This window comes from Primulina huaijiensis, chromosome 18, assembly GCF_012295235.1.
Source record: "Primulina huaijiensis isolate GDHJ02 chromosome 18, ASM1229523v2, whole genome shotgun sequence".
Classification (NCBI taxonomy): domain Eukaryota; kingdom Viridiplantae; phylum Streptophyta; class Magnoliopsida; order Lamiales; family Gesneriaceae; genus Primulina; species Primulina huaijiensis.
The window spans coordinates 17,940,631-17,968,530 of NC_133323.1; the positions used below are offsets into that span (position 1 = coordinate 17,940,631).

At 39.3% G+C, this 27,900-nt stretch overlaps 1 protein-coding gene across 1 annotated transcript; it reads right to left on the bottom strand.

Annotated features, from left to right (window-relative positions):
* Positions 1 to 19,513: 19,513 nt before the first annotated feature.
* Positions 19,514 to 27,900, bottom strand: LOC140963972 (uncharacterized). Its single transcript, XM_073423453.1, has 5 exons — positions 27,663 to 27,900; positions 27,453 to 27,582; positions 26,411 to 26,650; positions 25,998 to 26,311; positions 19,514 to 19,770 (listed from the first exon to the last, which is right to left on the bottom strand). The coding sequence occupies exons 1-5, from the start codon at positions 27,898 to 27,900 to the stop codon at positions 19,514 to 19,516; spliced, it is 1,179 nt and encodes a 392-aa protein (XP_073279554.1).

The window sequence follows — 27,900 nt, forward strand, 5'->3', positions numbered from 1 at the left end:
TTTAAGTGTATTACCAAAGATAGAAGTTGATTTATAACTTTTGGTGCTAATATCTCTTAAGTTGAAATGCATAATGCTAATATTTGGATTTAAAGCCTTAGCATACCTTGAGTTCAATAAATTTAAGAAATGATGCTTTTTGGATTTTTAATATTGAAATATAATAGGTCGATGAACATTTTGGGTATAGTATAAGAAAAGCAAGGTGTGATAAGTTTGGACCTCCATTTCTAGTACTAGGAATTGCGAGAAAAGTCAAAATTCAAGGTCATAGTAAAATAGAACTAAGTCACCAAAGGTCGTTTTAAGGTGATATTCGTAACGAGGATGTTGAAGGCAAATTTAATTAATATTGATGAGACGTAAGGACAACCTAACACTTATTTTATCAGAGTGACGCAGCGGAAGAGTGAATTATTGTGATATTAGATTTAAGAGTCTAAACTTTTTGATTAACGAGGATAAGCGAATTTAGAGGGCGAAATTGATTTTAAGAGGGATAAATTGTAACGTCCCAAAAATTTGAAGGTCCACATGAACCACATGCATGCAAGTTATCAAATTTTTTTATGTATTTTAATTAATTTATTTTTAATGCATTAATGCATGATTTCAACATAAATATATATGTTTAATTCTTGGTTCATTAGGATTGCATGATATAAGGCTTTTAACAGTATTTCACGCTCAAACGAGGAACGGAGAGCGGGGACAATTAAGGAAAAATATTTTTATTAAATAATTATTTTTAATTATTTAATATATGGTGTAATTAAGGGTGATTTTCAGAAATAGGTCTTGTTAAGATATTTTAACTCAACGAGTCATATTTTAAATCAGTACGCAAATTTTTACGAGTCGGAGGACTTTATGAGAGTTCGGGCAATATTTTCAAAAACGTACCTAAACAAAATATTTTTCGAGAGTGTTATTAGTCTTGATGGGGTTATTTTATTGCTTAATGGGCCTAAAATCTTTTTAACCCTTTTAATTTTTATTAAGATCCCATTAATGTATAATTATATTAACCTAACCTCAATTAGCAAACCTTAAACCTAGCACACTGCACATGGCCGACCCTCTCCCATTCAGCAACATTATTCTGCATTTCCAGAAGCCTCACTTTCGAAAATCCTATCAAAGTTTTCAAAGAACTTCTTTCCTGCCTCTCCGGTGCACATTCTACACTAAGGTTTCGAGCGTTTAATCGCAAAGACACACATATATCTAATTTTTTTTACATCATTCAAAATCAATATTACGTTTTTTGTATGTTTTTGGCATGAGAAGCATTCGATTTATCATGTGATGTCAGTTTTATTTGGTTTTGTCATGAAATATGCATATCTTGTTGTATATAACTCACGTTTTCATGATTCTTGTACAAGGGGCTGCTAGGGATAGGGTTATAGGGCCGTCCACGTCAAGAAATAGGAGGTCAAGGTGCTTGAGTCGAGAAGTGATTGTGCTTGGGTGAGGGCTGATCGGATTTTCTTGAATGGCTAAGAGTTTATGGTGGTATGGCCATGGAGGATTGAACAAGGCTGTGGTACGAACCTCGGTGGGTCCAAGCCGTGGTCTAGAGAGGTCCAAGCAGGGATGGTCTTGGGTAGAAGGTAGATCGAAAGGAATAAACTCGACTACGGCTCGGTTTCGTGACATTCGGGTAAAACAGGCTCAACAGCATGCATGGGGCTAGGGTCCTTGGCTAGGTTGGTCCAGGAGGGTCCAATGGTAATCTAGGAGTGGCCCGGAATCTAACAAGACCTTTGTGGCTACTCTCTTTATGAAGATATTTTCTGAGAGTCGTTAGCACAACACATAAACTTATACCTCAAAATAATAATATTAACCTCATGCATAGTTTTAAATCTCTATCCAAAGTCTCCAAAATACGAAAACAACATAGTATTATTCCCAAGTAAAATTCGAAGCATGAATGGAAAAAATATTACAGTGTTGAATTAAATAGGTTACTAGTCAGTAAATTCGTGTCTGGGTTCGCCTCCTCGGAATGCATGGCGAACACTCTCCCTTGGGTTGGCTGCCTCCAATGCGGGCAGTCCTTCAGCATGTGATCACTGACTCCACACTTGAAGCATTTGCCCGAACCCCATAAACACTGACCCATATGATGACGGTTGCATTTCGGGCATGCTGGATACTCACCAGGATTCTGAGGAGCCTTCTTTCACGGAATAGGACCTTTGCCTTTCGGCGGTCCTTGAAACGACATCTTTCCCTGCTGTCCATGGAAAGGTCTCTTAAAATCCTGTTGCTGTGAGTGATGCTACTGGGGTGCCTGATAGGGCCTCTTGCCTTGCCGTATTTCATCCTCAGATCGATGCCAAAAAATGAAAGAATATACATGCCTTGATGATTTATACTCACGATACGACGAATTTCGAAGCGAGGAGGTGCGAGAACCGATCTCGGACGACTTGTGGCACGATTCTTGCTAGAAAAAGAACGTGAATCTACCGAAATTTTCAAGGAAGAGGCTGGGGTGGTGGCTACTGAAATAAAAGCTTAGAACCCTAGTTTTTTCTTTCAAAAAAAGAAAACACAAAGTGTGTGTGTGTGCCGCTGGGTGTGTGTGTGGATTACGGGGGGTTAATTTGGGGCTAAAAAAATGNTTTCAAGTCAAAAAAATTGGTATTTTAAATTATTTATGAAATTTTAAACATTTTAAACCCTCATTTAATTTATTAGGTGATTTAANCTTAAAATCATTAAATCACCTAATAAATTAAATGAGGGTTTAAAATGTTTAAAATTTCATAAATAATTTAAAATACCAATTTTTTTGACTTGAAACAAAATACCACAATATTCATAAATTCCCTAAATCATCACTGGTCTCTTTTCCCGATCCCATATCGAATATTCGTCTGAAACATAAAATTCAAGAAGGCGTTTTAACGTGCATCAAATAAATATGTAATAATTTAAAATAATGCAAATCATAAATCATGCTTCGTTAAAATCATTTTAAAATTAAATAAATAATTTAACAATTTAATAAATACATGGGTTTACATGTACTGATTTTTGGGCTCTACAATAACACCCTTCGTAGGTGCTATTTTTATAAACACATGATCACCTACTGCAAACTCGAGATCTCGTCTTCTTTGGTCTGCGTAGCTCTTCTGTGGACTTTGAGCAGTTTTCATTCTATCTTGGATTTTGGCGACCATTTCTGCGTTGTGCTGAACTACCTTAGGTCCCAACGTAGCCCTTTCTCCTACCTCGTCCCAATGGATAAGCGATCAAAATTTCCTTCCGTAGAGTGCCTCGTATGGAGCCATTCCTATAGATGACTTATAACTATTATTGTAAGTGAACTCCACTAAAGGTAACTTCGGTTCCCAGCTCCCTAGGAAATCGATCACGCATGCTCGGAGTAGATCTTCTAAAATCTGTATGACTTTCTTAGACTGAAAGTCGACCTGAGGATGAAATACGGCACTGAATAGCAGTTTAGTACCCAATGCTGCATGTAAACTCTTCCAAAATGATGAATTGAAACGTGTGTCTCGGTCCGACACTATAGACACTGGAATACCATGCAGTTTAACTATCTTTCGAATATATAGTTCCGCATACTGAGTCATGGAAAAAGTCGTCTTCACTGGTAGGAATGTCCTGATTTAGTAAGATGATCCACTATTACCCAAATGAAATTGAATCCTTTCACTTTCTTTGGCAATTCTACCACGAAATCCATGTTAATGTTCTCCCACTTCCACTCGGGAATGGGGAGTGGTCGAAGCATTCCTGCTGGTCTTTGATGCTCTTCCTTCACTTGTTAACATGTCAAGATTCAAATACAAAGAGCATAATGTCTCGTTTCATTCCCGGCCACAAATATAAAAGTTGCAAGTCCTTGTACATCTTGGTACTTCCGAGATGAACAGAACAAGGAGTACTGTGAGCTTCAGTCATAATGTCAACTCTAAGTGAATCACCACTAGGAATCCATAGTCGAACTCGATACTTAACAATGTCATCCTCGACTGAATATAACATACTGCCCTTCGATTCATCTCGTTGTCTCCATTTCATCAATTGCTCATCATTCGACTGTCCGACTCAAATTCTATCTCGTAATGTAGAATACACTGTCAATGTAGCGAGATTAGGGGCCTCTGCCCTATCATAAACTTCAAGATCAAAGCGCTGAATTTCCACTTGTAGAGGCCTTTGTACTAATAAATGTGCCAAGACTGTCCCCTTTCTCCTCAAAACGTCCGCCACTACATTAGCTGTTGGGAAATTATACCGAAGATTGCGGAATAAAATAACCAATAAGAACACAAAGATTTACGTGATTCACCCCATATAGGCTATGTCCATGGAGCTACTAGAGGTCTTTTATAACAGGATAAATATTACAAGTGTATACAACACTACACTAAATATCTCACACTCCCAACCCGAGTATAACCGAAAAAAATAATTTCTCTAACTCACACAAGAGAACACTCAACACTCAAATGCTATCTCTATTTTTCTAAGCTTTGAAAGCTTTTGATTTTGGGATAATAAAAACAAGCAAGAAATGCTCAATTTATAACAAATGTCTAAGCCAACATTGAAAAAATTCCCGATGTGGGATTCCAATTTCTTGAATTATTTATTCAGCGTGGTCCCCAATTTTATATCCTCTTGCCTAACAATTCTCTCACTTGAAGACTTGATTTCAATCATATCTTCACATCATCAGTGCAACAGCTCATATCTCCAATGTTACTCCTGAAGACCAACTGAAGTTGAACACAATTTCAGTTTGTCAATGGTTGCTGTCTTCGTGAGCATATCAGCAGGATTATTGCTTCCAGGAATCTTTTCAAGCTTCAAGACTCTATCTTCCAGAACTGATATGATGAAATGGTAACGAACCTGTATATGCTTTGTCCTAGCATGATAAAAAAGATTTTTTGCTAAGTGAATAGCACTCTGACTGTCACAGTGTAATTTGTTACTCTCAAGCTTCTGACCCAATTCCTCCAGAAAGGATCTCAACCATATCATATCCTTACTAGCTTCTGTAACTGCAACATACTCAGCTTTAGTAGTCGAAAGCGCAACAATGTTTTGCATCTTAGACACCCAGCTTACAACTGTACCACCTAAAGTGAACACATATCCAGCAGTAATTTTCCTGCCATCCAGGTCACCACCCATAACGACATCGACAAAACCCTGTAAGCCCAATTTTGACCTCCTGAAGCATAAAGAACAACTAACTGTACCTTTCAAATACATGAGAATCCGCTTTACTGCTTCCCAGTGTTGCTTTCCTGGATTACTCATAAACCTGCTCACAACTCCCACTGCATGTGCTGTGTCTGGTCTTGTACACATCATTGCATACATGAGGCTTCCGACAGCAGAAGCATAAAGAACATTATTCATATAAGCCTGCTCCTACTCCGTCGATGTTGATTGTGCTTTGGTTAGTTTGAAATGACTCGTCAAAGGAGAACTCACAGATTTAGTTTCATCCATATTAAATCTGCTAACCACCTTTTTCACGTACTCTTCTTGAGATAACTTCAAGAATCAATTCACCCGGTCTCTAAAGATCCTCGTTCCATTGATTTGCTTTGCAGTAACCTAATCCTTCATGGCAAATTCCTTTGATAACTCTTTCTTGAGTTTATCAATTTTTTCCAGACAAGCTCCAGCTATCAGCATATCATCTACATATAGAAGTAGTATGATATAAGAACCATCAAACTTTTTCACATAAACAGCAGTGATCAGCTTGACACCTTAGGAAACCATTTTCACTCATGAATCCATCAAACTTCTTGTACCACTGTCTCGGAGCTTGTTTGAGACCATACAAGCTCTTCTGAAGTTTGCACACCATTTTCTCTTTTCTCCGTACTTCAAAGCCCTGTGGCTGCTTCATATAAATTTCTTCATCTAGATCACAATGAAAAAGCGTCGTCTTTACATCTAACTGCTCCAGATGTAAATCTTCTTTTGCCACTAATCCGAGTACAGTCCTAACTGTGGTTAACTTAACCACTGAAGAGAAAATATCAATGTAATCAATGCCTTCCTTTTGTTGAAATCCTTTTACAACAAGTCTTGCCTTGTACTTCTTGCTACCATCATGTTCTTCTTTTAACCAGTACACCTACTTGTTATGTAATGCCTTTTTACCTTGCGAAAGTTCTGTCAACTCTCACGTCTGGTTGGATGACAGTGAATCCATCTCATCTTCCATGGCTAACTCCCACTTGATTGAATCGCCATTTTTCATAGCCTCTTCATCGGTCTCCGGTTCACCTTTGTTTGTCAGTAAAATATAGAGAAGTGCAGGGAAGTATCTCTCAGGTGGTATAATGGTTCTCAAAGATCTCCTGAGTTCAATCACTGGAGTTTGTGGGTCATCATCTTGTGCATTTTTTTCTTCACCTTCCTGGTTTCTGGTTTTCTGTGAGAACTTGGAAAATTCGATCCGAAGCAAATCACGTAAGGAATACAAACTTAAAATTTAGCTTAAACGAAGTTCAACAATTTTCATTCTAACTATAGAAATTAAATATGAACTTAGATTTCAGCTAACTTAACTCGAGGAAATGGCTTCAAAGTTCGGAGATTAACTCAACATGAAGCCGAGCTGCAAATAACCGCATCCATTGAAGTATTGTCACAGGAAGAGTAAAAACCCAGCTCAAGGACTTGATCTTTCAGCTCGAAACAGCTCAACCAAGCTTGTCCTAACAAGACCCAAAAGGGAGCTAAAAGATGAGCCAAGGGATTGGACAAACATATTATGCAAAAAACAACCTTTGAGATAACCAAGGAAGAAGCTAAGGGATGAGCTAAAGGTTAGGACAAATTAAGTATGCAAGAAATGACCGTTGAGATAATTCATGAAGGAGCTAAGGGAGGAGCTAGGAGACCAGGACACATTTATGGTGCAAGGAATGACTCTTGGTGCTTGGAATTACTTTGACCACCATAATGATTACATTAAAACCCTTTCTTGGAGACCAAGTGGTCGACCAAAAAGGCTAGGTGGAAGGTTTTTCTTTGCCTATAAATACAACTCACTTGGTTGAGAAAAAAGCACACCACAATACCTCTCAAAATTCGGCCAAGCTAAGCTAAGGAGAAGAAGGAAATTTCGTGCAGTCCGGAGTTGCTATCCTACGTCAAAGCGCTGCTCAATCAAAGACAGTATTTGCTAAAGTTACATCGAGGTGCTGCTCGATTTTTTAGAAGAAACTTCATACAAGAATCTGCAAATTCGGTAAGTGGGCTTTTGTTATGTACTTCGTTTGTATATTTAAAAATTTACATATAAATGATATGACATGCATGATCGTGTGTCTATTCTTTCGAAAATATCCGTCTGTTATTTTAAAACTATCGATCGATTATTTGTGTTCTTTCTGTTTCTTCGAAATTCGTTGATTCCGCTGAATCTGTCTGCAATTCAGATAAGTTCTGTTCGATAACAATCTGAAATCTTTGTTACACTGTTACGATTCAATTTGAAATGGGACGAGAATTGTGATTCTGTCTGGCCCCCAATGGTGGGTATAAAATCATTTCTGTTTGGCCCCCAATGGTGGGTATAAAACCATTTCTGTCTGGCCCCCACCGGTAGGTATAAAACCGAGTTCTGGCCTCACCCCTTAGAGGGCTAACATATTGGGGACAATTTGACCATGTAAATGAGATCAGTAACAGTGTTGTTTCTGTCTTTGAATTTTTCTGAAATGATCTGATTTGCTTCTGAATTGTTCTGAATCATCTGTTAACTTTTGTCTTATATTCGATTCGTTTCTGTAATTTAAAAGTAATGAGATTTGAAAGTGTGTTAAAGAAATGTTTTAAAGACTAAGTTCTATATGTATAATTGGAAATCGATCGACCCCCCACTTGCTGAGTGTTTCCCAAAACACTCACCCCTTACAAATTTCAGATAAAACTGAAGAGCAAATAAATGAGGAGGAGCAGGAAAATTTCTGGGGTTGGTGAATCGAGGATCAAGATCAAGACGCAAGGGTTTCTGTTTTTCTTTTGTTTCCGCTTCAAAATACTCTGATGTAATTTCCATTTCAGTGTCATTGTAAAGACATTATTGATTTTATGAAAAAGACTGGTTTAATTTGATACGAGGCTTAATTGTTTGCAAATAATTGTTAAACAATGCCGGATGTCACCGATGCTTCGGACCCGGGGTGTGACATTTAAGTGGTATCAGAGCCGCCTGGTTCATAATCCCGCTGGGGTTTTGATAGAAAAAATTTGGCGAAGTCAAATTTTGGCAAAAGCCTAGTGTATCTCAATCTGAGTCCTACTTTCAATTGTTCCCTAATTTTCGAACACTTCAAAAATCTATCCCTTCAATGGTTCCGCAAATCCTTAGTACCGAAAAATTTTCCACGACAACTTTGTTTCTATTATTTGTGCCTTTCTATCCTTTATACGATTCTGATGCTTTACCTCGATCTTTATCCCAGAAAATGGCTGCTCCACGTACGCGCGCACAGGCTGCCTTTCGTATGCGTCAGCTTACCATGGATAATCAAGCTAGGGAGATAGCGACCTTGAAAGCGCAACTGGCCAAGGAAAGATTGGAGAAGCAGGAGCTTGGTGAGATTAGACACATACTTGAGACTGACGTGCAGTGATTGACTCATCACTTGGACTTGGCTGAGAGCCAACTTCTACAGATACCGACTGATTCGGCTCGCATTGCACGCTTAGCTTCACTAAACAAGGATCTGCTGGAAAGAGTTGAGACAGAGAGAGAGCGCGCTACTCAGGCTCGTCAGCGTCAGGAAGATTTCAGCGCCAAGCGAGAGCGGTGCATCTCAAATCTCCACGGCACTATGGACAGACTCCAAGATCAGAACAACTATTTGCACCTGGTAATAGAGAACATGGAGGAAGAGGAAGAAGCACCGATGGAGGTGGCCGATGACGACAGTGACAGCGACAGCGACGGAGGAGAGATGATAGACTAGATTAATATCAAGGTTATAATAAAAATATTTGGCTTGTAATGAAATTATGATTAAGAAAATATTATGTAATGAGTTATTTTTAAATGAAACTTTCTATTATCTTATTGCATATTTAAAAAATTGGATGAGTATACTATCAATAAAATTGTGTTTTTATCTTTATAGGAAAACAAACATGGATCTTCAAAGCATTATAAATGAACTTCAAAAACAAATTCAGGAAAAAGAGACAGAAATTAAAACACTGAAATAAAAAAATGAAAAACTTGAGAGAGACAACTACCAGCTGGATGGGAATAACGTATGCATGATGGAGGATCTTCGTGAAGCCAGAGAGGAAGAAAAGAAACTACGCGAGGATGTTAGACGTTATGCTGCCTATCATCTAGAGTCGGAGCGTCGACACGAGATCACCAAGCAAGAGTTAAACAAAGCTCAGGATAAGATTCTTACACTCCAAATCCGGGATGACAGCCTTCTCAAAACACAACGCCATCTTGAAGAACGGATCGAAGAACAAGAAATTGATGAAAAAGTAAGCCAATCAACAATACAGGAGCTTCAGGAGCAAGTAAACAACCTTGACCACCACAACACACAGTTGCAAAATCATATTGATCAGCTACAGAATAACATGATCAATATGGAGGAACTCTTGGAAGAACTCGAAGCTAACCAAGAAGAAAATCCTATTGTAGAAGAGGAGATTAATGAGGCAGTAGGAGACGGTGAAGTCATAAACGAGTAGAGAGAGAGCCCTAGATTAGACATCGATTGTGTCTAGAACTATTTGATTGATCTATTGTTTTGAAACTTTTGATTGTATGAATTTCAAGATTTAATGAAGTTATCTTAATTTTACATTATGGAAAATAAATTAATAAAATATATGTTTATAGGAAATGGCAGGCAGACCACCCCGAAACAACCGTAACCCTCGTGGCGCCAACCAAAATGAAAATCCACCACCACCACCGAGAGTGAATCTCAGTCAAGAAGATATGATGGCAATAGCTACCATTGTAGCCGCTACATTGCAAAGAATCGTGAATCCTCTTGCCAACGCCATACAGCCACCACCTGAACCACAACCCCGTGAAATTAAATACCATTACGAATCCCTCAGGAGGAATCGAGTCCCGACTTTCGATGGGAACCCATATCCAGAAGTCAGCCATAACTGGCTTAAGAATGTCGAATCACAACTACACTTACTGGAAGTGCTTGAAGAATTGAGAGTGGAGGTTGTGACACCATTTTTGGAAAACCGAGCAAGGAAATGGTGGGAGACTGTGGCACCACTAGCTGAACTAGAAGAGATCACATGGCAGATTTTCAAGAGAGAGTTTTTGAAACAATACTAACAAGCCGAATTTCGTCTGCAGAAGTTGAGCGAGTTCGAAAACTTCAAACAGGCTCCGGGCATGACAGTGATGGAATACACTTCACAGTTCAATAATCTGGGAACCTATGTCTCAACGATCATGTCTGATGAAACGCTAAAAATGCATCGTTTTAAAAAGGGACTCAACAGCCGTATTCAGTCAGCTTTGGCAGTATTCAAGCCAAACAGTTTTGCGGATTTGATAGGCGCTGCAATGAGCGCAGAAACGGATATCAAACGCCGCGAGGAAGAAAATAAGAACAAACGACAAATGGTCAATCAATCTACTCAGAATGGTCCCAAGTTTAAGAAGCCAAATTATTCAAGAAGGCCTTACGAAAGAAGTTCTGGCAATACTGGCAATAAGGAAAGGAAGTGGTGCGACACCTGTAAACAGTATCATACCGGAGGATGCTATCGGAAGACATGTACATGTTTCAAGTGTGGACAGATGGGTCATAGAATCAAAGATTGTCCAGATAACAAGAACAAGGGGATGGGACCCAACAAGCAACACGAAAACAAGACTAATGCTCGGGTGTACGCGATAACTCAGGAGGAGGCTGATAACACCAATGAAGTTGTAGCAGGTACCATCTTACTCAATGAAATGCCTGCATATACTTTGTTTGATTGTTGTGCCACACATTCATTTGTGTCTAGAAGGTTTGCTAAGAAGCTTAAACTTGAACATGATACTCTTGATGAACCATTAAGAGTGGCAACACCGGCAAGCAAAATAATAGAGACACACAAAGTATACCTAAACTGTAAAATTTGTATCAGCGAACAAACTTTTGAAGTAGAATTGATTCAACTCAATATGGTTGAGTTTGACATCATCCTTGGAATGGACTGGTTAGCTAAAAACCATGCCATAGTAGACTCTCAAAAGAAAGAAGTTAGACTTCAAACTCCAACTAAAGAGGAAGTCGTATATCACGGAAAATCCAAAGAAAGAAAATCTCTGCTATCTGCCTCACAAGCCTGGAGGGCCATTAGAGGAGGAGAGGAAATTTATCTGGCAATGATCAATGAGATTAAAGAAGAAGAAACCCCAAACTTGGAAGATATTCCAATTGTTCAAGAATTTCCAGACGTTTTTTCCGAGGAATTTCCGGGTGAGATACCCGATAGGGAAGTGGAATTCGAAATTAATTTGGTCCCTGGTGCTGCACCAATCTCAAAGGCACCATATCGAATGGCTCCAGCCGAATTGAAAGAGTTAAAGGAACAACTTCAAGAATTACTGGACAAGAAGCAGATTCATCCCAGTGCATCCCCGTGGGGGGCCCCAGTACTATTCGTCAAGAAGAAGGACGGGAGTATGAGGCTATGTATTGACTACCGGGAGTTAAACAAGATAACCATAAAAATAAGTACCCACTCCCGATAATAGATGATCTTTTTGACCAGTTAAAAGGAGGCAAAGTTTTCTCAAAACTCGATCTAAGATCTGGTTATCATCAATTGAAAGTCAAAACTGAGGACATCCCTAAAACTGCTTTTAGGACTAGATATGGACATTACGAATTTACAGTAATGTCTTTTAGTTTAACAAATGCTCCTGCAGCATTCATGGACCTGATGAATCGAGTGTTCAAACCATACCTCGACAGGTTTGTGGTTGTTTTTATAGATGACATCTTGGTGTACTCACCAAGTGAAGAAGAACATAGAGAACATTTACGTCTCACGTTACAGACATTGCGAGAGAAAGAACTATATGCCAAATTCAAAAAGTGTGAATTTTGGTTAAAGAGTGTGGCATTCCTAGGCCATATAATTTCTGAACTTGGAGTGTCAGTAGACCCAAAGAAAGTAGAGGCAATCAAGGATTGGCCACAACCGAAGAAAGTAACTGAAGTAAGGAGTTTTCTTGGTTTAACTTGCTATTATAGGACGTTCGTGGAAGGATTTTCGTCAATTAACATTCCTCTTACTAAACTTACTCAGAAGAACTCAAAGTTCATTTGGAATGAAGCATGTGAGAAGAGTTTTGAAACCCTGAAAACAAAACTCGCAACTACACCAGTATTAATCCTCCCTGAAGATGGCAAGGACTTCACAGTATATAGTGACGCTTCAAAAGGAGGATTAGGGTGTGTACTTATGCAAGAGGGGCATGTAATTGCTTATGCCTCACGGCAACTAAAATCATATGAGCAAAATTACCCCACTCATGACTTTGAATTAGCCGCAGTGGTATTTGCGCTTAAAATCTAGATGCACTACCTTTACGGAGTAAAATGTGAAGTTTTTACTGACCACCAGAGCCTCAAGTACATTTTCACCCAAAAAGAATTAAATATGAGGCAAAGAAGGTGGATGGAACTTCTAAAAGATTATGATTTGGTAATCAATTATCATCCGGGTAAGGCGAATAAGGTGGCAGATGCTTTAAGCCGAAGAAAATTTGGAAAAGTAAGCTTATCTTCACTATCAGCACAATCAGGACTCCGGGAAACCATCAAATTGAAGCAGAGCCAAGACACCTCCATCTTTAAAATTAAGGAACAGATCCAACAAGGAAAACTTCCAGAATTTCAAATTGATGAGAATAGTATCCTTTGGATGGAAGGACGGTTGTATGTGCCCGATGTCGATGGAATTCGAGAAGAAGTAATGACCGAGGCACATAAATCGAGATTTTCAGTACATCCAGGAAGCACCAAAATGTACAGAGACCTGAAGAACAACTACTGGTGGAATGGGATGAAGAAATACGTAGCCGTCTTTGTTTCCAAATGCCTAACCTGTCAACAAGTCAAGGCAGAACATCAAAGGCCTGGAGGACTTTTACAGCCATTGGAAATATTAACATGGAAGTGGGATAACATCTCCATGGACTTTGTAGTCGGACTACCAAAATCAAGACAAGGTCATGATGGAATCTGGGTAATCGTTGACAGATTGACGAAGTCTGCACATTTCTTACCGGTACGGATGACTTACAACCTGGATAAACTCGCTACCTTGTATATGGAAAATATAGTGAGACTACATGGAGTCCCGACAAGTATACTGTCTGACAGAGATCCAAGATTTGTATCAAGATTCTGGAAAAGTTTTCAAAAGGCGATGGGAACCAAAGTCACTCTCAGCACAACCTATCATCCTCAGACTGATGGCCAAACCGAGAGGACAATTCAAACCCTCGAGGATATGCTGAGAGCGTGTGCACTGGATTTTTCTGGAAATTGGAGTGAACAGTTACCCCTGATAGAATTCGCCTATAACAACAGCTATCACAGTAGCATCGAGATGGCTCCATATGAAGCTTTGTATGGTAAAAAGAGTAGGTCGCCTCTATATTGGGACGAAGTCGGAGAAAAAGCTGTTACCGAACCAGAACTTGTACAAATAACCGTTGATTAAGTAGCTGTAATCAAAGAAAGACTCAAGACAGCCCAAGATAGACAAAATAGCTGGGCAGATATGAGAAGAAGACCGTTAGAATTAGAGATTGGTGAAAAAGCTTACGTCAAAGTCTCTCCCATGAACGGAGTGGTTCGGTTCAGTAAATCCGGAAAGTTAAACCCGAGATATGTGGGACCGTTTGAAATATTGGAAAAGGTGGGAACCTTAGCCTACCGTCTTGCTTTGCCGCTTGATATGTCCAGGATTCACAATGTTTTCCACATTTCACAGCTGAGGAAATATGTTCCAGATCCGAGTCATGTTCTTAAAATTTCACGACTGATGATTGAAGGAAATCTCAATGAAGGACTCAAATACGAAGAAGTCCCTATCCGAATAGTGGACACAAAAGACCAATTGTTGAGGCACCGGACAATCCCATATGTCAAGGTGCAGTGGTCAAATCATACCGAAAGGGAGGCAACTTGGGAACTCGAAGAGAAAATGCGTTCACAATACCCTCATTTATTCAAAAATTCGAGCTGATCCAAGTTTCGAGGATGAAACTTTCAATAAGGAGGGAGGGATGTGAGAACCCGGAAAATTCGATCCGAAGCAAATCACGTAAGGAATACAAACTTAAAATTTAGCTTAAACGAAGTTCAACAATTTTCATTCTAACTATAGAAATTAAATATGAACTTAGATTTAAGCTAACTTAACTCGAGGAAATGGTTTCAAAGTTCGGAGATTAACTCAACATGAAGCCGAGCTGCAAATAACCGCATCCGTTGAAGTATTGTCACAGGAAGAGTAAAACCCCAGCTCAAGGACTCGATCTTTCAGCTCGAAACAGCTCAACCAAGCTTGTCCTAACAAGACCAAAAAGGGAGCTAAAAGATGAGCCAAGGGATTGGACAAACTTATTATGCAAGAAACAAACTTTAATTTAACCAAGGAAGAAGTTAAGGGATGGGCTAAAGGTTAGGACAAATTAAGTATGCAAGAAATGACCGTTGAGATAATTCATGAAGGAGCTAAGGGAGGAGCTAGGAGACCAGGACACATTTATGGTGCAAGGAATGACTCTTGGTGCTTGGAATTACTTTGACCACCATAATGATTACATTAAAACCCTTTCTTGGAGACCAATTGGTCGACCAAAAAGGCTAGGTGAAAGGTTTTTCTTTGCCTATAAATACCACTCACTTGGTTGAGAAAAAAGCACACCACAATACCTCTCAAAATTCGGCCAAGCTAAGCTAAGGAGAAGAAGGAAATTTCGTGCAGTCCGGAGTTGCTATCCTACGTCAAAGTGCTGCTCGATTAAAGACAGTATTTGCTAAAGTTACATCGAGGTGCTGCTCGATTTTTGAGAATAAACTTCATACAAGAATCTGCAAATTTGGTAAGTGGGCTTTTGTTATGTACTTCGTTTGTATATTTAAAACTTTGCATATAAATGATATGACATGCATGATTGTGTGTTTATTCTTTCGAAAATCTCCGTCTGTTATTTTAAAACTATCGATCGATTATTTGTGTTCTTTCTGTTTCTTCGAAATTCTTTAATTCCGCTGAATCTGTCTGAAATTCAGATAAGTTCTGTTCGATAAAAATCTGAAATCTTTGTTACACTGTTACGGTTCAATTTGAAATGGGACGAGAATTGTGATTCTGTCTGGCCCCCAATGGTGGGTATAAAACCATTTCTGTCTGGCCCCCACCGGTGGGTATAAAACCGAGTTCTGGCCTCACTCCTTAGAGGACTAACATATTGGGGACAATTTGACCATGGAAATGAGATGAGTAACAGTGTTGTGTCTGTCTTCGAATTTTTCTGAAATGATCTGATCTGCTTCTGAATTGTTCTGAATCATCTGTTAACTTTTGTCTTATATTCGATTCGTTTCTGTAATTTAAAAGTAATGAGATTTGAAAGTGTGTTAAGGAAATGTTTTAAAGACTAAGTTCTATATGTATAATTGGAAATCGATCGACCCCCCACTTGCTGAGTGTTTCCTAAAACACTCACCCCTTACAAATTTCAGATAAAACTTAAGAGCAAATAAATGAGGAGGAGCGGGAAGCTTTCTGGGGTTGGTGAATCGATGATCAAGATCAAGACGCAATGGTTTCTGTTTTTCTTTTGTTTCCGCTTCAAAATACTCTGATGTAATTTCCATTTCAGTGTCATTGTAAAGACATTATTGATTTTATGAAAAAGACTGGTTTAATTTGATACGAGGCTTAATTGTTTGCAAATAATTGTTAAACAATGCCGGATGTCACCGATGCTTCGGACACGGGGCATGACATTTTCGATTCATTCACAGGAGTATATGTCAATGGCACTTCATCAATCTTCTTGACTTCAGGACATTCATCTCCAGCTCCAATGTCTGACTTGTCCTTGTACAGAAGTTGCTCATTAAAGATTACATCCCTGCTCTGAATAATCTTCCTATTTTGGTCATCCCAGAAACGATAACCAAACTCATTATCTCCATAACCAATAAAGAAGCACTTCTTTGATTTCAGATCAAGTTTTGTTCTGCTTGCTGAATCAATATGAACATAGGATAGACATCCAAACACTTTCAAGAAAGAAAGTTTTACTTCTTTTCTGCTCCAAACCTCTTCGGGTATTTTGTAGTCCATTGGTACCGAAGGTCCTCTGTTGATCAGATATGCTGCAGTTTTAACAGCATCAGCCCAGAATGATTTTGGCAATCCAGAATGCAATCTCATGCTCCTTGCGCGTTCATTCAAGGTCTTGTTCATCCTTTCAGCTACACCATTTTGTTGAGGTGTACCAGGAATTGTTTTTTCCATCTTGATCCCATTATGTGCACAATATTTCTTGAACTCATCATCTTCATATTCTCCACCATTGTCAGACCATAAGCACTTCACCTTCAAGTTGGTCTCATTTTCCACCATGGCTTTCCACCTTTTAAAGGTCTCGTAAACATCAGATTTATTTTTCAGAAAATAAACCCAAACTGTTCTACTCGAATCGTCAATGAATGTGACATAGTATCTCGAGCCTCCAAGGGATGTCACAGGAGATGGTCCCCATATATCAGTATGAACAAGCTCCAACTTTGCTACTTTCGGTTCTCTACCGCCTTTTGAAAAGCTCACCTTTTTCTGATTTCCAAAGATACAGCTTTCATATAGCTTGTGTTCAACGGTCTTTAATTCCGGTAACTTCCCATTTGATACAAGCATCTTCATTTCCTTCTCACTCATATGCCCAAGCCTACAATGTCATAGACATGAATTAGCTCCAGCAGCCGTATGTATCTCTGGAACTTGAAGTCATATAAAATGTTCCAGTTTTCTTTCCTCGAGCAACAATCATGGCTCTTTTGTTCAATTTCCAGGAACCATCACCAAAGGTCACATTATGACCTTCGTCATTGAGCTGTCCCACCGAGAACAGATTTCTTGTTAATTTCGGTACATGCCTAACTTTGTTGATTTTCCTGACAGACCCATTTGACATCTTCATCTGGACATCACCCATACCAACTATTTCCAAAGGTTTTCCATCAGTCAGGAAAACTTTTCCGTAATCACCAGCGATGTAATTATAGAATACATCACGATTACCAGTGGTATGAAACGAAGCTCCTGAGTCCATAGCCCAAGAATCAACCGGGCTTTCCATGGATAGTAGTAGAGCATCATGTACCTCCTCAGTGACAACATTTGCATTATTCTTAGTTGATTTGCAGCTATTTTTCAAGTGACCAGTTTCGCCTCAGCTCCAGCACTTCAAATTTTTTCAAAGTCGCTTTTGTCTTTTCTATTTCTTGACTTGGACCTACCGCGCCATCGGTTAGAACTCTTTTCGCCACTCTTGCCCCTTCCTCTGTTCTCGAGATTTAGAGCAGATCTCGATGATGTTCCTTTACCCGAATCCATCCTGAATTTTGTTTTTAACATCATTGAATTGTAGTTTTCTTTTTCCAACAGAGTTGCTAACCGCTGGCCGCATTGGTTCCCAATTATTTGGTAAAGATGCCAAAAGGATAAGTGCACGAATCTCATCATCAAAATTTATTTCAACCGATGTTAGCTGAGAAACAATCATGTTGAATTCATTGATGTGTTTAGCCACTGAAGCACATTCTCCCATTTTCAAGTTGAATGAATTTTTCATGAGATGTACTTTGTTGTTTGCTGATGGCTTCTCGTACATGTCCGATAAAATGGACATAATCTCTTCTATGGTTTGTGCCTCCGCCATGTTATGTGCCACATTCTTCGTTAGGGTCAATTGTATCAAACCTAACACCTGTCGGTCAAGGAGCTCCCAATCATCATCCTCCATCTTTTCCAGTTTCTTTCCTGATAGAGGTTGATGCAGCTTCTTACTGTACAGATAATCTCTTATCTGTAACCGCCACAACGAAAAATCTGTCCCGGTCCCGATCCATCATCTTCGGCCATCACTTCTCTAGCCTTAGCAAAAAATCTAAAAAATATTTTCTGATATGAAAGATCAGACAATGCTGCAACCACAGAGCATACTCAGAATTCTTCAGAATTTTCACAACAAGGCTCTGATACCAGTTGTTGGGAAATTATACCGAAGATTTCAGAATAAAATAACCAAAAAGAACACAAAGATTTACGTGGTTCACCCAATATAGGCTACGTCCACGGAGCTACTGCAGATATTTTATAACAGGAGAAATATTACAACAAGTGTATACAACAATACACTAAATATCTCACACTCCCAACCCGAGTATAACCGAGAAAAATAATTTCTCTAACTCACACAAGACAACACTCAACACTCAAATGCTCTCTCTATTTTTCTAAGCTTTGAAAGGTTTTGATTTTGGGATACTAAAAGCAAACAAAGAAGGCTCAATTTATAACAAATTTCTAAGCCAACATTGAAAAAATTTCCGATGTGGGATTCTAATTTCCTGAATTGTTTATTCAGCGTGGGCCCCAATTTTATATCCACTTGCCTAACATCAGCTTTGTCGGGATGATAGCTAATGTTACAATCGTAGTTTCTAACAAGCTCTAGCTACCGTCTTTGTCTCATATTCAAGTCTCTTGGGTGAAGAAATATTTAAGACTTTTATGGTCCGTAAAGATCTTACAATTCTCACCATACAAGTAGTGCTTTCAAATTTTAAACGCAAGTACGACTGCTGCAAGCTCAAGATCATGCGTCGGATAATTCTTTTCATGTACTTTCAACTGTCTAGACGCATACGCTATGACTCGCTTGTGCTGCATAAGAACTGCACCCAATCCTAGCTTCGAAGCATCGGTGTACAACACATATTTCCTTTGTTCTGTCGGCATAGCTAAAACTGACGTTGTAGTGAGTGCTTGCTTCAACTGATCGAAGCTATTTTGGCACTCTGGTCTCCAATTAAATTTTGCATTCTTTTTCGTCAATTACGTCATGGATACTGCAATGGATGAAAATCCTTTGATGAACTTACGATAGTAGCCAGCTAAACCCAAGAAACTGCGGATCTCCGTCACACTTTTATGCAATGGCCAATGCTTGACTGACTCGACCTTAGATGGGTCAACCTCTACTCCCGCTTGCTCAGCGTGCATCATATAGGCCCTTTCAGTCGTGGGTTGCTTGTTCACCCCTTGCTCCGCTCCCTCCCATCATAAGGAAGCGTCCCCCTTCAGTAGATAGATGATACAACGAACTCGGTCAGAGTCCACCATGTCCATATATTGAAAAACCACCTCCAAAGATCGAATCCACCCCTCAACCACGAATGGATCTAGTGCTATGAAAATCCTCAGGGTTCATCCTCCTAAAACGCTCATAGGCTGCCTCCGGTCGAACCCTCGCAGCATTTCCAACATGCTGCTCTAATAACTGTACCATGCCCACTAGTACACGAGCTCTAGCATCCTGATTAGGAGGAGTCAGTGGAATCTCCTCCTCACGTCCAGCATCAATACCACTACGAAGAACTCGTCTAGGAGGCATCTCTGTATAAGCCGTCCCAACCACGAAACCTACATGCATTTAACATTTTAAATGAAACATGCATCTAACCACTATATCATGTATCATAAAATCATTTAAAACATATAAAATCTAAAGCAGTAAAAACTTACATACTTGAGGCGTGACTTCTTCAGCTTTTCGGAGTGGCAGTAACATAATCTTTTGGGGATCCTAGGCTCTGATACCAACTGAAATGCCCTCTACTTTTTAACTTTAAAATTCTACTAAACTTTTTTTAAAAGCATAAAATCGAAAATCAATAATTTAAATAACCTTAACGTTTTCATAAATCAAAATAATGTAACATTTAAAATTTCAAGTACATAAAAATCCCTAAATCTTAAATTACCAAATTCAACTTCCACTTTTAACATGAGACCAACTAACTTCAAAATAAAGCATAAAAGTCTCTAATAAAATCATTAACATAATCTTTTAAAACTTTGACTATAAAGCTAGTGTGGAAAATAAATGTCCCTCAGGATTGTACTGCCGGACGCGATCCATTCAAGCATCAGCGCCTCTCTCAATATCATCATAACCTGCAACATTCTAACCTAGTCAATCTAATGACTCAGCACATTCTAAACAGGAGTAACAAATAATACATATACAAGCGCATGCATTAAAATCATACTTTTATTTAAAATAACTTTTAAGCATAAATAAATCGTAAACCATAAACCGTAAATCGTAAATCGTAAAGCTTTCAATCATTTATCATTTTGGGTGAAGTTTGATCCTTGAAAGTGACTAGCCTTTTCCTATGGTCGACTGATCAGTCTTTGCTCACCATTGCGCATGGAGACGGGCATTAGGCACTGACGTAAAATAAAAATACGATCGTTGGGCTCTCTTTGGGGCCTTGTCCCGTAAACGGGCTCCCTCTTGGGTAGTCTCCGTCACGATATTTCTAAGAATCATATATCATCTATCCTCTTTGTCATAGTCAATTTACACCCTTCAAAATATATATTTTTTTAAATCATAAAATATCATGACTTTCTAAAAATAGCATTTTTACAGTAAAAATTGCATAGTTTTACCATAAAACATAAAATATCATATTTTCATCAAAATCATCATAATATATCATTTAACATGCATTATGACCCTTTGGGACACTGCCAACCCTTGTCGTGCTACCTAGGTGTAAGATGATCGTTTTGCCCCTGGACGTAAAATTTTTGGATTTTGACTTTTTCTTACTTTGATTGACTCTAGACCATCCCATATAATTATTTAAGCTTAAATTTAATTTTTAGTATTTTTATTTAGCTTAAATTCGAGGCTTTCGATTTATTTCCTATTTACTAATTCATAAAGAGATAAATTCCCGTATTAATTCAAACTTTAATATTTTTCCCCAATTTTAACCATATACTTTTATTACCTGAACCACTCTCGTGAACAATGAATCAACTCCCGTGGACCATGGCTCGACCCTTTTTTCTTCCCCTAGTCCTAACTCGAACCTAAGCTAATCCCATCGAACCACCTTTCGTTTTTCTCAAACCACAGTCGATCCAACTCGCGCCAACCCCTGACCAGACCACCTACGGACCCTACTGCCCAGCCCTGACCCGTTTAAGCAGCCCTTAGCCCACTCCACCAGTTCTAGCATGACCTGCAGGCGAGACTTGCAACTAGGATTCCTACTCGACGAGGACTGTTCACCCGAGCCACCACTCAAGCTCGAACCCTCCTGACCCTCACTGAACCACCCTCAGATCTAGCCTAGGCCAACCTATCCAAGCTCCAACCATCACGCAAAAACCGATCGCGGCATGCGATCTATGCGCATAGGAAGAGTCCATGCGATCATGGACTCTTTGTTATCAACAAACCATGGGCTAGGACCCTACCAAACCCTGAACCATGACCCACACGACCCATAGCTAGCCCTGGTCGAGCCGCATGGTGCCAAGCCACATAGTCTAGCCATATTCCCATCGGTTATACTAGGAAATCCTAGGACTCTCCTATCTCGGCCAAGCTCGATTTCCAGAATGTATTTTATCTTTTGAAGACTCTTTTCCCGTCCCTTAAACACCCCCTATTGGCAGTGTGTCCTTAGGAATCATAGAGTTTAATAAACAAGCGTAAAATCATCAAAACTTTGAAAATAATCGTTATATCGTTAAACCCATCGAACGTAAATATTTTTCATGCAACATTAATCAAAACATGCATAATATTGTTTGAATGATACGTCAAAAGATTTAGAAATGTGCCTTTGCGTTCTAGAATGCTCGAAAATACGATCGTCGGTGTGGGGTGCGAGGAAGAACGAATATGTGATGAAGACTCCTTGTTTTCTTCCCTTAAGATTTTCGAAATTTAGTGTGTGTATTGTGTGTGAGGATCGACTGATATGCTGCTTTGAAAGCCTAGGTTTCTATTTTACAGATTTTAATTTGCATGAAATGGGCTTGGGTTTTCGGTTTTTAAATTTAGGAGCAATTGAGGCTACTTATCCTAGGTAATTTGGGCCCAATAACACCTATTTAATTGAAAAATAAAAGTTTATGAAAATTAGTTTTGAAAAATAATGCATTTGATATTTTAAAAGTATCTCGTTTTCCCAAAACCGGCTTTCCGGATAAAATCGTTCTCGTCTGATAAAATAATTTGAACTCTATCATTTTTAGAAAAAATTAATCATTTTTAATCATATTAAGAAGCCTTTAAAATATTTATTTTGTCTTGGTCGTCCTCGGTCTCCTATCCCCAACCTATTATCGAATATTCGAACAAAATCTAAAATTCTCATGAAATCATGTCATATAATCATTTAATCATGCAATCTTACATTTAATCATATAATATGTATCATGCAAGAATTTAAAATTAATTATGCAAAGCAAGTAAGCAGTTTAAATCGTTTGCATACATGTGACTACATAGGTTGAATTTTGGGCGTTACAACTGGTCTAGGCTAGGTAGGTTAGAGTCCAAGAGGGTCTATGAATGGTCTGGTCCATGATGGCTCGGTGGTGGCTCGAGGGATTTGAGTCGTGGCTCAATATGGGTAGGCTAGGGTTCAAACTTTGGCTTGATGAAGGGAAAGGCTTGAACCACGGTCCACGAGGTTCGATTCATGGTTCACGAGGGTAGTCTAGGTATGAAAAGGATATGATTAAAATTTGGGATTAAAATATTTAAGTTTGAATTAACTTAGAAATTAAATGCTTTACAGTTTAGTAATTAAAGAATTAAATCAAAAAGCCCGAGTTTATGTTAAATAAAAATATTAGAAGTCAAATTTAAGCTTAAATAATTATTTGGGATAGTCTCGAGTCAATGAAATTGAGAAAAAGTCAAAATCAGGAATTTTTGAGTCCAAAGACAAAACGATCATTTTACACATGGGTAGTACAAAAAGGTTTGATAGTGTACCGAAAAATCATAGCGCATGCTAAATGATATTTTAAAACGTTTACGATGAAAATATGAGATTTTATGATTTATGATAAAACTGTGCAATTTTTACTGTTAATATTATATTTTTCGAATGTGAAAATGACACGATATTTTATGATTAAAAAGAAAAAGAAAAATATTTTGAAGGATGTGAATTGACTATGACAAAAAGTATATGATATATGATTTTTGGGGATATCATGAGGGAGAAGGCCACAGAGGAAGCCCATTTACGGAAGAAGGCCCCGATCGTATTTCTATTTTATGTTAGTGCCTAGTGCCCGTTCCCATGCGTAATGGTAAGCTGAGTCTGATCAGTCGACCAGAGGATAAACTCGTCACTTTCAAGGATCAAACTTCACCAAAACGATAAATGATGGAAAGCTTTATGATTTGACGATTTATGATTAAATTATGCTTAGATATTTATGCTAGTTTATTTTGAATAAAAGTATGATCGTTAATGCATGTCTTTGTATATTTATTATTTATTACTCATGTTTAGAATGTGCTGAGTAATTAGACTCACTAGGTTTGAATGTTACAGGTGAGGATGAGATGGAGGGAGGCGCTGATGCTTGAGTGGATCGAGTCCGACAATACACTTCCGCGGGACATTATTTTCTACATTAACTTGATAGTTAAAGTTTTAAAGATTTTGTTAATGATTTAATTAGGTATTTTTATGCTTTATTTGAGTTTAGTTTGATCTTGTTAAAGGTCGATGTAGGGTTTTTGGTTAATTAACGAGTTAGAGATTTTTATGCACTTGAGATTTCAAATGTTAAATTATTTTGGATGATGGAAATGTTAAGTTATTTTAAATTTGAATTTCGAATTTTATGTTTTAAAAAAAAGTTTTAGTAGGATTTTAACGTTTAAAAGTAGCGGACGTTTCAGGTTTGAGGATGGAAGGCAGTACTGAATAGCAGCTTAGTACCCAATGCCTGATGCACACTCTTCTAGAACACAGACATGAACCTCGGATCCCTGTCCGACACGATGGACACTGAAATCCCATGCAGTCTGACTATCTCTCTGACATACAGCTCTGCGTACTGAGTCATGGTGAAACTCTTCTTGATTGCTAGAAAGTGTGCTGACTTAGTGAGCCGATCAACTATCACCCAAATGGCCTTATATCCCCCAGTTGTCCACGGAATCCCTGTCATGAAATCCATAGTAATATTCTCCCATTTTTACTCGGGAATAGAGAGTGGTCTCAGCTTTCTTGTAGGTCAATGATGTTCGGTTTTAACCCGCTAACACGTCAAACACTCAAACACAAAACACAAGATATCTGGCTTCATGCTCGGCCATCAATAAAGAGTCTTTAGATCCTTATACATCTTCATACTCCCTGGAGAATGGAATACGGGGTGCTGTGGGCCTCATTCATGATATATGCTCTCAGGGAATCACTTCTAGGAACCCACAGTCAGTCACGATATCTGACTATGCCATCCTCAACTATATACAAACTCAGGCCCTTAGACTCATCTCTCTGTCTCCACTTCTGCAGCTGCTAGTCAGAAGTCTGCCCTGCTCGAATCCTGTCTCTCAGTGTAGACTGTACTGTCAGGGTAGAAAGACTAGGGGCATCCACCTGACATACACTGCAAGCTCAAACCTCTGAATCTATGCCTGCAACGACCTTTGTACCGACAACTGAGTAATCACTGCATGCTTCCTATTCATGGCATCCGCGACCACATTAGCCTTACGCGGATGGTAGCTAATGTCGCAGTCATAATCCTTCACTAGCTCTAGCTATCTCTGCTGTCTCATATTCAGCTCTTTCTACATGAATAAGTACTTCATGCTCTCGTGATCGATGAAAATCCTGCACTTCTCTCCATACAGATAGTGCCTCCATATCTTCAAGGCAAATACCACTGCCGCTAGCTTGAGGTCATGAGTCGGATAATTCTTCTCATGGACCTTCAACTGTCTGGACGCATAGGCTATAACTCTGTCATGCTGCATCAGAACTGCGTCCAAACCGAGCTTCGAAACATTTGTATAAAGCACAAACTCCCATTGCCCTGATGGCATAGCTAGGACCGACGCGAACGTCAATGCCTACTTCAGTCTGTCAAAACTCTCTTAGCACTCTGATCCCCAAACGAATTTGGTATTCTTCTTCATCAAGGCGGTCGTGGGCACTGCAATAGAAGAAAAGCCATGAATAATCTTTCTGTAGTACCCAGCCATTCCCAAAAAACTGTTGATCTCTATCACACTCTTAGGCGCTGGCCAATCTTGGACTGCCTCGACCTCACTGGGATCAACCTCCACTCTATCTCAGTATATGATATGGCCCAAGAATGCCACTCTATCCAACCGAAACTCACATTTACTGAACTTGACATCGACGGTCCTGCAAGACCTATAGACCTGTTCTCAAATGCTGACTATGCTCCTCTCTGCTATTTGAATAAATCAGGATGTCGTCTATGAAAACTATGATAAACTGATCCAAATACGGCTGAAACACATGATTCATGAGATCCATGAAGATCGCTGACGCGTTTGTCAGTCCGAAGGACATCACCATAAACTCATAGTGCCCATAACACATCCTGAATGCCTTCTTATGCACGTCAGGCTCTCTCACCTTCAGTTGGTGTATACTGATCGGAGATCTAACTTCTAGAATACGAATAGATCCTCGATCCTGGGCAGTGGATACTTATTCTTAACTGTGACCCGGTTCAGCTCCAAGTAATCAATGCAAAGCCGCATGCTGCCATCCTTCTTCTTTACAAACAGTATCAGTGCGCCCCATGAAGAAAAGCTCGGGCGAATAAACCCTTGTCTAGAAAGTCCTGTATCTGATCCTTCAGCTCCTTCATTTTTGCAAGTGCTAGACGATAGGGTGTCTTAGAAATCAGCACTGTTACTGGCATCAACTCGATAGAAAAGTCCACCTCTTTGTCTGGAGGAATGCCTAAAACCTCGTCCAAGAAAACGTTGGGAAAATCCCTTGCCATCTTGACATCCTCTAGCCTCTGGATGATTGGCTCGGTCACTGTTACACTACTCGCCAAAATGTGTGGCAGCCTCTCCTCATGAGCTTCCTCGCACAGATGCAAGAAATGATGTGCGGCACCTGCTCGTGTCTGGCTGTCTCGAAAATAAATGGCTTACTGCTGGGCGGTCAGACAGATACTGACATCCGTCTAAAATCTTTAGCAGCTCCATTCAAAGAAATCCAGTCCATACCCAGAATAATATTGAACTCCGACAACGGTAGCATAATCAAATATGCTGGCACCATATTTTTCTGTAACCGAAGCTCTAATCTCTTCACTATCTGCGAGGTAAACCTCTGAACTACGGACATAATCAAAAATCTGAATCCCAATTCCATAGCCTCTGGTATGATTACTAGTCTCCTGACAAATGACTCGGATATAAATAAATGTGTAGCTCTGGAATCTAGCAATGGATATGTGACTACACCTGAAATATATATCCTTCATGCGACAAAACATATATACCATCAAATATGGTCTTGTTCAAGCTTAAGAATTTTTCTATCAGTAATAATCCCAAAATACTCGAAAAATAACTGATTTAATTCAAGTGTTCCATCAAAAATTCTGAAGTTTACCACTAAAATTTCCAAAAATTACAAATTGCCCTAAAGTTTGAATTTAATACAATTTGGCCCTTCAAATTTTCATTGCATCTTAGTCCTCATGAAATTTCAAATCTACTCAATTTAAACCTTAATTTTCTCGAAAATTACAAATTTGTCCCAAAATTTTGAAAAATGCCAAACAGCCCCTCGACTTTAGAATTTTGCAATTAGGTCCCTGTAATATCTGTCATTGCATTTTGGTCTTCAAAAATCTTAATTAAATCAATTCAACCCTTAATTCCACATATTAGAACATGCAATCTAATTTATTCTAGGTTCTCAATCCCAAGAATAATTCCAACAAACAACATAATATCACATGCAATCGAGGCGATAAATAAAAGTTTTAAACATAAGGGTTACCGGTGATCAGTGTCGAGTCTGGCTCAGCCTCTGCATCCTCGGCATGCATCACATAGGCCCTTCCAGTAGTGGGGCCCTTGTTCCTAGGGCAATCAGCTGCTTTGTGGACCTCCTCTTTGCAAATAAAACACTTGAAGGTTCCCCACATACACGTACCATAGTGGAACCGGTTGCACTGCTTGCACGGCTGTCTCTCCTCTGGCTTAGGAGCCCCTGGAGCCTATGGTGGCCTCTGCTGTCCGGGCCTCTTGAACTGACCTTGGGGCTTCTGCTACCCCTGAGGCCTTGGTGGCCCTATGAACTGCTTCTTTCTGTGGCTGCGAGCTCTGATGAGCCTGATGCCTCTTCCGATTCATCTCGGCGTCAATATCTCTCAAGGCCTTACCACCTGAAAAGAATAGGCGGTGGCATCATCATAGGTTGGCGGTCTCATCAACATAATGTCCCAGCGAATAGTGGGTCTGAGACCATCCATAAAGTGTCTCAGCTTCTCCGGATCATCCCTCGCAATAAGGGGCACAAAGTGACAGCCCCTATCAAACCTTCGAATAAACTCTGCCACAAATATATCTCCCTGTCGGAGACTCATGAACTCCCTCGTCAGGCGTCCCCTGACATCCGCTGGAAAGTATTTGTTATAGAATATGTCCTTGAATTGTCCCCAAGTAAGGGTAGCCAAATCCACCCTGTGAGCTGCTCCCTCCAT

Excerpts from the sequence above, each read along its gene's own strand:
- LOC140963972 (XM_073423453.1), bottom strand. The coding sequence starts at position 27,900 with ATGGAGGGAGCAGCTCACAGGGTGGATTTGGCTACCCTTACTTGGGGA. Across the intron at positions 27,583-27,662 it reads GCTGAGACACTTTATGGATG|GTGGTAAGGCCTTGAGAGAT; the intron begins GTCTCAGACCCA and ends TATTCTTTTCAG. Across the intron at positions 26,312-26,410 it reads GGAGTTCAATATTATTCTGG|CCAGACACGAGCAGGTGCCG; the intron begins GTATGGACTGGA and ends TTTTCGAGACAG.